This window comes from Ochotona princeps, chromosome 9, assembly GCF_030435755.1.
Source record: "Ochotona princeps isolate mOchPri1 chromosome 9, mOchPri1.hap1, whole genome shotgun sequence".
Classification (NCBI taxonomy): Eukaryota; Metazoa; Chordata; class Mammalia; order Lagomorpha; family Ochotonidae; genus Ochotona; species Ochotona princeps.
Window position 1 is genome coordinate 35,750,955 of NC_080840.1, and position 13,452 is coordinate 35,764,406.

At 44.8% G+C, this 13,452-nt stretch overlaps 1 protein-coding gene across 2 annotated transcripts in view; it reads right to left on the bottom strand.

Annotated features, from left to right (window-relative positions):
* Positions 1-13,336, bottom strand: part of PTDSS1 (phosphatidylserine synthase 1) — a 76,126-nt gene extending 62,790 nt beyond the window's left edge. For both annotated transcript variants that reach the window (XR_009246066.1, XM_004580617.4), the window contains exon 1: positions 12,975-13,336. Coding sequence is in view for 1 of the 2 variants with exons in the window: in XM_004580617.4 (XP_004580674.1) it covers positions 12,975-13,153 (179 nt within the window). In the remaining variant the exon portion in view is untranslated. The remainder of the gene's footprint in view (positions 1-12,974) is intronic.
* Positions 13,337-13,452: the final 116 nt, after the last annotated feature.

Below are 13,452 nucleotides of genomic sequence, written 5' to 3' on the forward strand. Positions count from 1 at the left end.
GGCGACAACAGTGAGTTATACCTAGGCAAAGATGAAGTCCTACAGTGTTGCTTTAAAAACCCCTTAGGCAGCTAAGTTGCTGCACTCAATTAAGCAATTTCCAGACTGTAACAGTTTAACATAAGCTCTGGAAAAAAGAGATCATGCAATGTTCTTTGCATCAGTGTATGGTCAAATAGCACTAACAAATTAATGCTGTTAATTTCACAGACCAGATTAACAAACCAAACCACATACAAGGGGCCCACGCTGTGGCGCAGTGGGTTAAGGTGCAGCATGGGATGCTGGCACCTCATAGGAGCACACAGGTTCAAGTCCTGGCTGCTCCCCTTCTGACCCAGCTCCCTGCTGATGCATCTGGAAAAGCAGAGGAAGACGACACAAGTACATTGTCCTTTGCCATCCATGTGGGAGACTGGGATGGACTTCCAGGATATGGGGTTTGCCCTGACCCACGACTTGCCATTGTGGCCACCCAAACACTGGGGAGTAAACCAACACACAGGTCTCTCTCCTGCTCTTCTCCTGTCTCTGTAATTCTGCCTTTCAAGTAAATAAATCTTTAACAACAACAAAACAAAACAAAACAAAACAAAACAAAAACACCCTTCAGAATCAAGCAGACTTCCAACCAAGGGTATATCATGCCAATCGATACCTAACAATTGAATATCTGCCCAGAAGCTCTGAACATGACCCTTATACTGTCAGCTTGATCCTGACCAAGGGCACCTTCACTTGCATTGGGTCAGGCAAGAAAGTGCCACACTCAGTTTTGAGGACCACCAGAAATAATGGTTGCCTGTGGGGGAACATAGTGTCCTCAGAGAGCCCAACATCACCCTGCTGATGCTGGTCATGGAGGGGATAATAATAATAATAATAACAATAACAATAATAATAATAGCTCCTACTTATCAAGTATTCACTACGTGCCAGGCATCCAGCAGGCGGTTAACATTACCTCTGATTGTCACAACCAATTTACCCAATGGGACATTTTCCACCACACTGGGTTGCAAAGATCCATGAAGATTAGGCATTTGTCAAAAGGCTGCGTGGGTGGAGCAGCTGCAGGTTCAAGAGGCTGCAAGAGTGGTACTCAAAGCCAGGTCACTTAGACCCTGAAGACGAGAGTTCTCCCCTGTGCCAAGCTGCCTCATGAGAAGATGACGCCACTCCAACAGTCTCGGGCAGGCAGTCTGACTCCTGATAGAGGCAAAGCATGGATACAAGAGACTGCAATAAAGTACACTAAATGGGAGTGACAAATTAAAAGCAAGGCTAAAATTAATAACTATTGTGTGGAAAAAGAAAGGGTGATTCCAGAACCCATACTTTATGCCACAATACATTATGGATGACTCAAAGCATTAAAGGTTAAGAAAACAAGAAGGAAAATTACTACAATTGGTAGAAGAATTAAACACGAAACAACAACGAAAAAAGCTATTGATTTCAATGCTGGTGTGGGGTGGGAGGCTGTAGGGGGGAACTTTCTCAAGTTGAGATACAGAGCCTGAAAGTCACTAGAGAGAAATTCAATAAATCTGCCTGGTAAGCCAGTAAGGAAACCAAAGGAAAAGTGATAAGCTTGAAAAAAGTGTTCACAGTGTTATCAATTCTGATACACAAGGTGCTTCTCCAACATCAGTTAACAGGAGGAGTCATAGGCTGAGTTGGAAAACATAGACAAAAATGCAGGCAAAGGAAATGAAGAAACTGTTTAAAGGTCAGCAAATCCAACAGTTCTCAGGCTTGTAAAAACAAACAGGGCCTGGCGGCATGGCCTAGCAGCTTAAGTCCTCACCTTGAAATCCCCGGGATCCCATATGGGCGCCGGTTCTAATCCCGGCAGCTCCACTTCCCATCCAGCTCCCTGCTTGTGGCCTGGGAAAGCAGGAGAGGACGGCCCAAAGCTTTGGGACCCTGCACCCGCGTGGGAGACCCAGAAGAGGTTCCTGGTCCCGGCTTTGGATTGGCGCAGCACCGGCCCATTGCGGCTCACTTGGGGAGTGAAACATCAGATGGAAGATCTTCCTCTCTGTGTATCCGGCTTTCCAATAATAATAAAATCTTTAAAACAAACAAACAAACAAACAAACAAAAAACAACGCTCACCCTCATTCCTGGCCAGAGATAAACTAAAACAACCAGAGTGAGACTACTGTTTAAATCTAACTTATTGACAAAGGTTAAATGTAATGGCTGAGCTTCTGTGGATGATACTACTCTGTTTGACACTGTCAGGTTTATTCATTACACAACAGTCTCCTTCAGAAGATACACTACATGGCTGGTGCAGCATACACTGAAACCACCTTTATGAAAGGCAGTTTGGCAAGTCTAAATGCACAGAAGATCAGGTCCTGTGACTCAGCACTTTCACTTCTGGGAATGTCTTTCAGACCCACTTTCATTTACGTGAAAATGACATATGCGTCAGGTTGCTGAGTGCAGCATAATGTGTTTGTAGAAGACTGGAAACAAGCCAAATGTTCACCAAAGAGACTGATAAAATACTTTGGTCCAGGGGCAAGTGCTGTGGTGCAGTAGGTTAAGCTGCCTCTAGGAACTTTCACATTCCATATCAGAGTGCGGCTTTGAACCTGACGCTTCCATTTCCAATCCAACTTCTTGTTTATGCACCTGGGAAGGCAGCAGATTACAGACCCACTGCTTAGACCCCTGCGCCAATGTGGGACATCCAGATGGAACTCTTGGCTCCTGGCTCCAACCAGGACCAGCCCCACATCTAAAGAGTAGACCAACAGATAGTAGGTCCCTATTTCTGTTGCTCTGTCTTTCAAGTGGATAAAAATTAGTAAATAAACATTAAAAACATTTTTAAACTCAATTATAGTCCAGCATTACAAGGAAAAACAAGGCAGCCACAAAAAGTACTAAAGAAACTCTTCATGAATTAACTGATTCAGAAAAACTTAAGATATTTCAAGAAATAAGACATTGTACAACAGTGGTACAATTAGCAACTACTTTACATACAAGGGAAGATAGGTATGGGCACATGAAGGCACAACAAAAGTTTATGAAAAATAGAATTGAAGACCTCTTTATGTGCATGGATTTAAAAATTTTTTGCTCCAGGGGTCAGCGCCACAAGGGCAGTAGGTTAGGCCTCCCAAAGAAACTTACATTTAATTTTCAATAAGCTTAAAAAAAAAAAGATTTATTCCATTTAATTTCTTTGACAAGCAGATTTACAGAGAGCATGAACCATCCACTGGTTCACTCCCCAAATAGCTATAATAGCAGGAACTGAGCTGATCCAAAGCCAGGAGTTTCCTCCAGGTCTCCCACGTGGGGGAAGGGGTCCAGGGACTTGAACCATTCTCCAGCACTTTCTCAGGAGCATTAGCAGGGAGCGGGATGAGAAGTAGAGCAGCCAGGACCAGAACTGACACCCAGCAACGCAAGGTGGAGAATTAGCTTGTTGAGCCACCGCATCAACCCCACCAAGCTTTTGAAAGTATCCTTCTGTAAGTGATAATTTGTACCATGACAGTGCTTTTCATCAAAACAAAGAAATAAAGGACTGGTGATAATATGAGAAGGAGTTTTTTCATCACACACTTTTTTTTTTATGTCTTGGATTTCAAGCAATGTAAATATGATGTCATTTTTTGTAATTAATTACTGTGTTATTTAATGAATGGCTAATGGTAAATCAGCAAATCAGTGTTTTTAAAATCACATGCTAGTCAAAATACTTGAAAACACACAACACTGAATTTATTTTTATCCACTTGAAAGGCAGAGTGAGGGCGAGAGCAAGAATAGAGATACCTCTACCTACTGGCTTACTCCCCAAATGGCCATAACATCCAAAGCTGGGCCAGTATAACAAACAGAGGCTCAGAACTCCATCGGGGTCTCCTAAATGAATGACAGGTGCCCAAGCACTTGAGCCATCCATGTGCTGCCTTGTAAGATACATGAGCAGGAGGCTGGGTTAGAAGTGGAATAGTCAGGGTTTGAATTGGCACTCCAGTTTGGGAGGCGGGAGACCCAAGCTGTGGTTTCACCAGCTGCACCACAGTACCCACCGAAACAGTCAATTTCTAAGAACTCGAGATCAGTAATAAATAAGGATGTGTGGGCTGGCATTGTAGTTCAGCAAGTAAAGCCGCTACTTGCAAAAGCCAGCATTCCATATGGGTGCCGGATCGAGTTCCAGCTATTCCATTTCCAATGCAGCTCCCTGCTAATGTACATGGGAAAGCATCTGAAGATGATCCAAGTGTGGGTCCCTGCACCCTCACGGAAGATCAGGAAGAAGCTCCTTGCTACTGATGGGCTTGGCTCCAGTCACTGAGAACATTTGCGGAGAGAACCAGCATATGGAAGATTTGTCTCTTTCTCCTTTCTCGGTGCTTCATATAAATAAATAAATAAATTCTTTTTAAAAATAAACAAGGACAGACCTGGCATGATAGCCTAGTTGCTAAAATCCTCACTTTCATCCGCCAAGATCCCATACAGGTGCCAGTTCATCTCCTGGCTGCTCCACCTCCCATCCAGCTCCCTGCTTGTGGTCTGAGAAAACAGTGGAGGACGGCCCAAAACCTTGGGACCCAGCACCCACGTGGGAGACCTGGAAAACGGCTCTTGGCTTCAGATTGGCTCAGCTGTAGCTGTTGTGGCCACTTGGGAAGTGAACCAGTGGATGGAAGGTTTTTCTGTCTCTCCTTCTCTCTATAAATCTGTCTTTCCAACAAAAATAAATAAATCTTTAAAAATATAATTAAAGAAAGAAAGAAATAGGGCTGCAAAACCAATGAAATTTCAATTTTAAAAATGTTGAGCAACAATATGGAAATAATAGTCTTACCCACTTTCCTATAGCCCTTGAACCTTTTTACCCTAATTAACTATGTAAAGATTGTGAATAATATAATAAAAATTTTTTTAAATGTTGAGTAATTGTATTAGAAGGAAGGGCTCAAATGGATGGTATATTATCAGAAGAAAAAAGATCAGCTGAGAAAAGATAAAAAAAATAACAACTGAATGCAAAACACTGGCAGTTTTACATATGCTTAATTAGGAAACAAAATGGATTCCAGATACAACGAGGTCTTCGGATAAACTGATAATACACAGCAGAAAAAGATTAACCCTAAGCAGTCAAAGATTGAGGGGTGGGTGAGAATTTAAAAATGTGAGTCAGTCAGACTCTGTATGCCTCCACCTCACATTCTAGACAGGTTCTTGGCAGAGAGGGTGTGGCTTTGGCACACAGATCAACCCCCTGTCTAGTAGTAAAGCCACAAAAGAACAGAATGTGCAACGGACAGACAATTCTTGAACTCAGAATCCTCTGAGCATACACCAAGTCTAGTGAGTCCTCATAAGGCCTGCTGTGAGTGAGCACACCCTCTCCAAATTCTAAATGACCCGTAAGTATATACATACTAGAGAGAGACAGAGAGAGAGACAGAGACAGACAGAAAGAGAGAGAGAGCTGCTCTCCATTGGTTTGGACCCACATGCTAGAGTCATGACCACTGCTTGCACAATGTGCATAGCAAAGAAGCTGGAAACAGAAGTGGAGCGCCACGCCCAGGCACTAACGGATGTGGCTTTCCCAAGCAGAATTCTACCAGCTGTGCCAAATGCCTGCCCCAAAAGCTATTTTTCACCTTATAAGAACTGTTTCTCATTAACCTGAAAAGTCAAAAAACAAACAAACAAAAAATCGACTTTCTACTGAGGGTGGCTGCAAGTGACTGGTGGTGCCTTGCCTTGGAGACCTTTGGCTCCACCAGGAGGCAATGTGGATCTCATTTCCCCAGGAAGATCATCACCCGTGGCCAGGGCTGCCTGGTCCTTATCTGGACTTTTTCTGACCTCAGGATTTTTCTCAACTAGACTTGAGTTTATAACAAGAAAAGATTTGGGCTTTTGATTGTGATGGTGTGCCAGTCTGTGGCTCTTTCCTGTGCCTATAGCAGCTATTAACAAAAAGACATCCATATCCCTAGTGCTCTGAATGGGCCAAAGAACTTCCATAGCTGGTCTTTGGACTGTTCTAGTGGTCTGTGGGACATGCAGCGGGGGAGCATTACCCGTGCCTGGAGGATGCAAACAAAGCTCACAGCTACACACGGATGGACAGAAGGAAGCAGGTGCCAGCATCTCTGAACACTGGTTTGAATCAAGCACCACACAAACACACAGGCGGAAGTAGACAGAGTCTACTTCCCTTGCTGCTAACCCCAGGAGGTACACCTGTGCCAGAGCAGCTCTGACCACACAGGGTCAAAAATACCCATTGTGCAGCTTAAATTAAGATTGTGGCTGCAGCTCCCCAGGATAAACATCCCACCCTTGGTCCCCTAAGACAACTCTGGTGCCCAACGTCACACTTGACATACTCTAAGCATCCTCAGCACATTGGGTGACAAGAATGAGTGAAATAAACGGCACAGTGGTCAAGCCACTCAGTTACAGGGATAAGAAGTCAGAAGGTCTACTCACAGCAACTTTCCTGTCTCCCTCTGCCTCTGCAAAGTTAGCCTAGGAGACCTTCTGAGACTATGATACCAATAAGCCAAATCAAGTTTCAGACTCTTAATTCCTTCTGTGGAACACTGTTTCAGGTAGCATAGGAAGCACCTAAGGGAAGTATGTCCTACAAGCAGCAAAAACACATGAAAAATTCTGAGTTTAAAAAAAACTGAAAACAAAATGGAGTGCTGGTACCAGGGTGTAGCAAGTTAAGCCCCCGCCTGCAGCACTTGCATCACATATGGGTGTTGGTTCAAGTCCTAGCTGCTCCACTTCCAAACCAGATCATTGCTAATGTACCTGGGAAAACAGTGGAGGATATCCCAAGTGCTTGGGCCCCTGTGCCCACAAGGGAGACCCAGAGAAGTTCCAGCTTCAGAACGGTCCAGCCCCAGTCATTGCAGCCCTATGGGGAATGAACCAATGGATGGAAGATCTCTCTCATCTCTCCTTTTCTCTCTATAACGCTGCCTTTCAAATAAAAATAAATAAATCCATAAAAAATAATAATTTTTTACAAAGCTACATAGCGATCTCATGTTGGTTTACTGCCACACTGCAGGTATGGGAACTTCAAGAAGCCAAGACAGGCTCCATTCACCTGTACTCAGTCTTTGGCTAAGGCCTTCTCTGTGAGGCTAGGCAGACAAGAATGTCTAGCTTTCATCACGCCTCAGCCACGAGATTAAATGTCCCTCCCCTTTCCATCTTCCTCATTAATTTTAATAGGGGTCTTTGAAATAGAGACAAAATGGCAGGGGAACTTAGAAGACAGGTCACTGTTAAGGATCCTCTCTCCCAATGGAAACTTAATCCTGGGTTGCCAGTAGACAGATGTTAACTGGTTTCAGTTTTATCTTGAATACCATATGTACTCCATGTTAATGTAAGGTATAATGCTCATTAGGAACTACAAGCTAGGTATCAACAAAAAGAGTAGAGAATTGATAGTTTTAAAAGTTCTTACAGGATAAACAGTTTCAGTATTCCATTTATTCAACATCCAATGGGTACCTATCCTGGCAAGATTAAGATATTTGGCCGCAAAAAAAAAAAAAAAAGAAAAAGAAAAAGAAATTTGGCCACAAGGAATGGAGAAATGATAGTGAAAGGTATTTGTAGGTATAGAAACAAAGAGGTATAGGATAGGCCCTAGCCAAGTGCACTGTGAAAGATTCCATGGTCTTGTGGGTGCACAAGAGGCACTGGGTGGGGCATAGGGTGGTCTCCTGTCATAGAGACAGCAGCTCTGGGTGTGGGCCAGGAGCAAGTAGGGCCTACTTAGGTGAGCTATGAACAGTTCGGAGAGGAGAAAAACTGGAGAAGTAGTTCTGCTCTATGGCCAAAGTTCTTAGGGTCCAGCAAGCCTCTTCCTCCAGCTAACAGGCATCCAGAGAGAGCCTGGAAGTAAGAGAGAGATAGGATCCTGAAAGCAGCAGTTGGGGGGCGGTGGCGGCTGCAGGGATTAGGGGAGCATGCTATGCTCCCAAGGGGCTGTGGTGAGCTGGGCTGATGCTTGCAAAAGGAAAAAGGAGAACAGCTCTGAAAGCAATCATGGAGACCTATTGAAGAGAAACCAGATGGTGAACCCTGGGGATGGCAGAGACCTGAGCTACGTAGAGCTGAACGAGAAATGAGGTGCCGGGCCAAGGAAAAAGTTACAGCTCCCTGGGCTACTCCTGCCTTCTGAATTAGCTGAGGCCGGGAAAAAACTGCTAATTTCCTTACAGAAACCAGAGGCAGATCATTCTATCTCAAGACAAATTATCTTACGTGTAGTGACAAAATTCTACCTCTACATGCAAAAGATTATTTAAAACAGAGCAACTTACATACTCCAGAGGCATATGAGAGGTAGCCATTCCTAGGTATATAATTTCTTTGAGACTGTAAGGCACCATTGCATTCAAATAGATAAGTGAATCATCCAAAATCCTATTCACTATAGAGGATCCCAAAGAAATAATTGGGCTTTAACAGGTTTAAAATCTTATTAGGGACACAAAATACCAGAAGTCAGCATAAGAAGAGAGTTCCTATATTGGCAAGCACACACAAGAATCAGGTCTGGGTTCATCTTAGATGAGGTTTCTTTGGGATTCCCCAACTGAACTGCTGGACTCAGAACTCCAAGCATGGAGAGAATTGCAGGGTCCATGGTCGAATCATGGAGTGCCTGTGTCAGAACTAGGCCTCCTAAGTGGCTCAGACGCAATAGTTGACAGCATCGCCAGGTGCCCATGAAGGATACAACAGTACATTAGAACCTGCAGAGGACACCTGGTACCATAACAGTGAATGGAGGACAGAACAAATTGATCAATGACCCCAGCCAAGCGTTGGCAGTGAAAATCTAGGCAAACGGAGACTCTAAGGTGGACTATGTCAGCTAGTGGATTCTGGAGGGATTTCATCATGGTTGGAGTGTAGAGGTTGCAGAGTAGAGATCAGCAGCAATTCAGAACTGTTGAACTATCAAAACCACTTGAGCAGGACCCTCGGAGCATGCCCCAGAAGGGACCCTGGGATGGTTGGGAGGCTGGGCGTGGCTTCTCCCTTTGTCTCTCCCCTTGCTCAAGATACAGGAAGGAAAAAAGAGAATGTGGAAACAATGGTCTTATCCACTTTCTTGTAGCCTTGATTTGACCCTTTGATCCCTAATCAACTATATAAAGATCATCAAAAAAAAGAGAGAGAGATCAAAGATGCCTATTTTCATCCAATAAAAATTCAAGTAGTAATTGGGGAAGAGAAATGGTATGGATCAATGTTGGTTTGATCCCAACACACAGTCTCTGGATGCTTGATATTGTTGAAGTCGGGGAACAAGGATATCCAGGGCTTCTGTTACTGGGAGAGCAGGAACATGATGCACAGCAGGAAGCAGGACCAAGGCAACCGAGTCAGCAGCCATCAGGAGACGTTCCCTAACGGGAAAAGTGGTCAGAGCAAAAAGGACAGGGAAAGCTGGCAAGTAGCCAAGAGCCAAGCCGTACAAAAGACCAGAAATACGGTTCAGTGATATGAAGAATTGGCATTACAAAACCAAAGGGGAAATCAAGTGAAAACTATTCTTACTAAGTAAAAATCACTCAATCAAAACTTTGTTCACTTCTCTGTGCTGTATCAAGAAGAAAGCTAGTAGACACAAACAGGTAATCACATAGCTACAATATCTGCAGGAAAGCATTCTTCTCTAGTTTTGTTTTTGGTGTTTGCTGGGCAAATGCTGAAACAGACACCAGGATTCGATGCAGGTGTTTCTTCAGGACAGGTGGGCCTCCATAAGTGTAATTTAATAATTTTACATCTTAAGCTCAAGCGTTTGAAATCAAGCCCATCCAATATTCCCATGTTTGCCATCCTCTGACATCAGAGTAAAGATGAGGGCACTGCAGTAACGATGACTCTGAACTGGAGACAAAGGTTTTTTCTTGTCCCACTTTCCTGTTCCAACTTACAAGACACAGACCTAAGCATCTCCATTAGAAAAAATATTTCTAAAAATGTGGCAAAATGAGCTTCCTCAAATCTTGGGAAACAATTGGGTAGTATCTGGCTTTAACAATAGTGATAGGGAAAGAAAGTTTAATAAGTATGGTTTAACACTGAGTTGGCCTACTTGCCAACAAAAGAACTACTTGATAAATCCAAACTTGTCTCAGACTTCAGCACAAGGTGTCTAACTCTCACAGTTGCAAATCCTTGCTGACTCTGAAGAATGCGACATTACCCCCAGTTCTGTTTCTTACTTGCTGGTAATATGACACCCAAAAAAATACTTATGCCCTGTTAGACAACTGCTTCCTTGCTAAACAAAATTGAAGCCAAACAAGTATTTTAAAAGTTTTACTGAAAGATTTGCACTGAACAGTTACCCAACTAAAATAATTATAGAATAAGTGTACGGTCCTAGAGATAATCATTATGAAGGTGCACAGAATGAAAAATTTTCATTTAAGAAGTCATTATTTTTCCCTTTTATGTCAGTAGATAGAGCTATCATTATGATATCCAACTTAAAAGGGTCACAAATCATTATAAAAAAAGAAGCAAGATCCAGTAAGTATTAATTCCATAAAGGGTGCTTAGAATTTTATGTAAGGTGAAACTTGTTCTTCTCTGGTTCTTCTTAATGCAATTTCTGTCTCTTCAGAAAATTAGTTGAAGAAATAAAATTGCAATCATTTTGTTCTATGATTCTTGACAAGTTGTTAAAATTCATATTCATTCCTTACCCTTTAACTCTACAGTGTCTCATCCGCCTTGGCACAATGTGGTATAAAAGGGAAATTCCAATTGAAAATAACTTTTTGTTTTAGAACAGAAGCTGTATTTTTAAAGGGAATAAAGCTGAAACAAATTGTTCACTTTTGCTTCTCTATTAAAAAAATCACGTTTTTAATTTCTGAAGAAAACCCCCTCATTTTACATCATTGTAAAAATCTAAGCATACGATGAAGTTAAACTGAAGTGAATGGCTAACAGGCAGGTATGTGATCAAATGTGTATTTTTCTTGTGCTTTCATCACTTTTCTCAATGAGAGAGCACGCTACATCCTCATTTAATAACAAATGCAACTTAGAAGGCGCTGGCATACAATGAAACCACAGAACAACAACCAATAACTATTAAGCAATTAACATTTGCCATGCACTGAGTTGAACATGCCTTCTTTTAAAAGCTTAGTTCTCATGACAGACAACCCTATGAGGTATTAGTGCTGGCATTATCATCTTTCCTACAAATACAAAAACTGAGGCTTGGTAAAATGGAATGGCCACAAAGCTACCAAGCAGTAGAATCAAGTAAAGATGTAGAGAAAGCTCTACACTTCCAATGTAAGGAATACAGGGAGGGTCTTCAAAAAGTCCAAGAAAAAAAAGTTATGATGAAAATAATCTACACTATTATTTCAAACATTTTTTGTGCCAAAATAAACTTCTCTTATAATTCCATGTTTCTATAATCTGGCCAGAGACTGTAGAAGGGTAACACATTATCAGCCTTACCTCTACTAGTTACAATATTCCTCCAAGAGGAAGCAATGGTTACCTCTGCCTCATGCCTTTAGGCAGACTCAGGTAAACAAACACTTGCATAAGAAGAACCAAGAGTCAAGTGGATTATGGAAATAAGGAGCAAATCTCCTGTGAGAGGATATTAGCTTCATGAAAACTACATGGCTTACTGGCATTCATGTGTGTGCACATGTGTTTGCCTGCACATGGACACACAATCCTGTCCTATCGGTCACAATACATCCAGTATTTCTTTTCCCATTACCTTCTAGACATTTCCTAAGTCCTGTGACCACCAAATAAGGCCCTGATTGAAAACTAATGATAGTTAGGTAAAACTACAGGGAGAGAAGTAAATGTCAACAATTGTACTTCTTGATATGGGTTAATCTCTTAAGCCATAATGATGGGGTAAGCACGACTTCCCTTTCTCTAAAGAGGTTCCCTGGGTTATATCCAAGACGACCCCTTGGGCTGCCAGAGTATCATGTGGCTGTCAGGACTTGGATTACAAATTGCTTTGAGCACCTGTGTGTGTTTTCAGGCTAAGAGTTGTGCCATGCTATATGGGGTCTATGTACTTCCCATGCCCCAGGGAAACGTGGCCACTTGTGACAAAATCTCTTTTCCCCATGTATGTGAGGTGATGAGCGCGCAGGGTGTGTGACATCACACTGTGTGATGCGTGATGGGCCGGTGGCTATGCAGCGGGGTGTCCAGCAGGTGATGGGAACTGGGTTGGATAGGAAGAGAAAGCTCTTCTTCTATGACGGGTGTCTAGAGAGACAGTGTGTGTTGGGGTATAGCTGGTATTGCTTGAGGCTAGGGGCAGGGTGGTGTTGGGCGGCCTACATGCAAGGCATGCGGTTTCATGACACAGAAAAGCCCATGGGAGTGCACCCTCTGAGCGTGGCAGGCTGTGTCCTGGGCCTGTGGGTAGTGCCTGAGGGCGCTGTGGACTGGAGTGTTTTACATGTGGAGTGGTGTGTGCTGAAAGTGGTGCATACCGGATGATGCATGCCGCGTGCTAGGTAGGGACCGGGGCTAGGAGGCGACGCCAAGAAGAGGGAGCCTAGGTGGTGATGAGTGAGGAGCAATGTAGAGTGCCTCATGGGGTGGGGTAGGGTGGGGTGAGGCAACCGCGCTGGGTGACCGGCGTGTTCCTCGTGCAGCCAGAAGCGCTGCAGCATGGGCAAGGTGGTAACGACGGGCTGAGAGGGTGGGCTGGGCGTGCGGAGGAGCCGCGTGGGCGGCGAGTCCGCGAGGGTGTGCGCCTCACAGCCAGCCGGCTGCCTGTCCCCAGAGCCATGCCAGAGGGGCCCCTTCCCCGCCACCGCCCGCCCGTCCCCCACCCCTCCTCCACCCCGGCCTCTTCCCCTCGTCGTCGGGCGCGGCGCCCCGCGAGGCTCCACGCGTCTCACCTGGTGAAGGCGAAGTACATGAGGCTGACGATGGTGAAGCTGAGCAGGGTGATGGTGTGCGGCCGGTAGAAGAAGTCGATGGTGATGTCTTCCACTTGCTGCTCGTTGATCATCCGGAAATGCATCTTGTAGTTCACATCATCCTTGCTCAGGGTCCGGCTCCCCACGCAGGACGCCATGGCCCGCCTCCCCGTCCTGCCGCGGGGGCCGCGGTCCCGGCCCGCGGAGGCTGGGACCGCCGGGAACACGGGCCAGCAGCCGGACGGCGGGGCCGCGTCTGGCGCCCAGCACTGGCTGGGAGCGCAGGGAAGGACAGGCGCGGGAGGGCGGGGTCGCGGCGCCGGCGACGCGGCCTCGGAGAGGTGGGGGGACGCCGGACGCGTCGCTGGCCCTCTGGCTAGGCATCTCTGGACCCCCTTCCCCCGAGGGCCGTGCGGACCTCCAAGGCACGGAGCCGCGAGGGAAGTGGCGGCGCGAG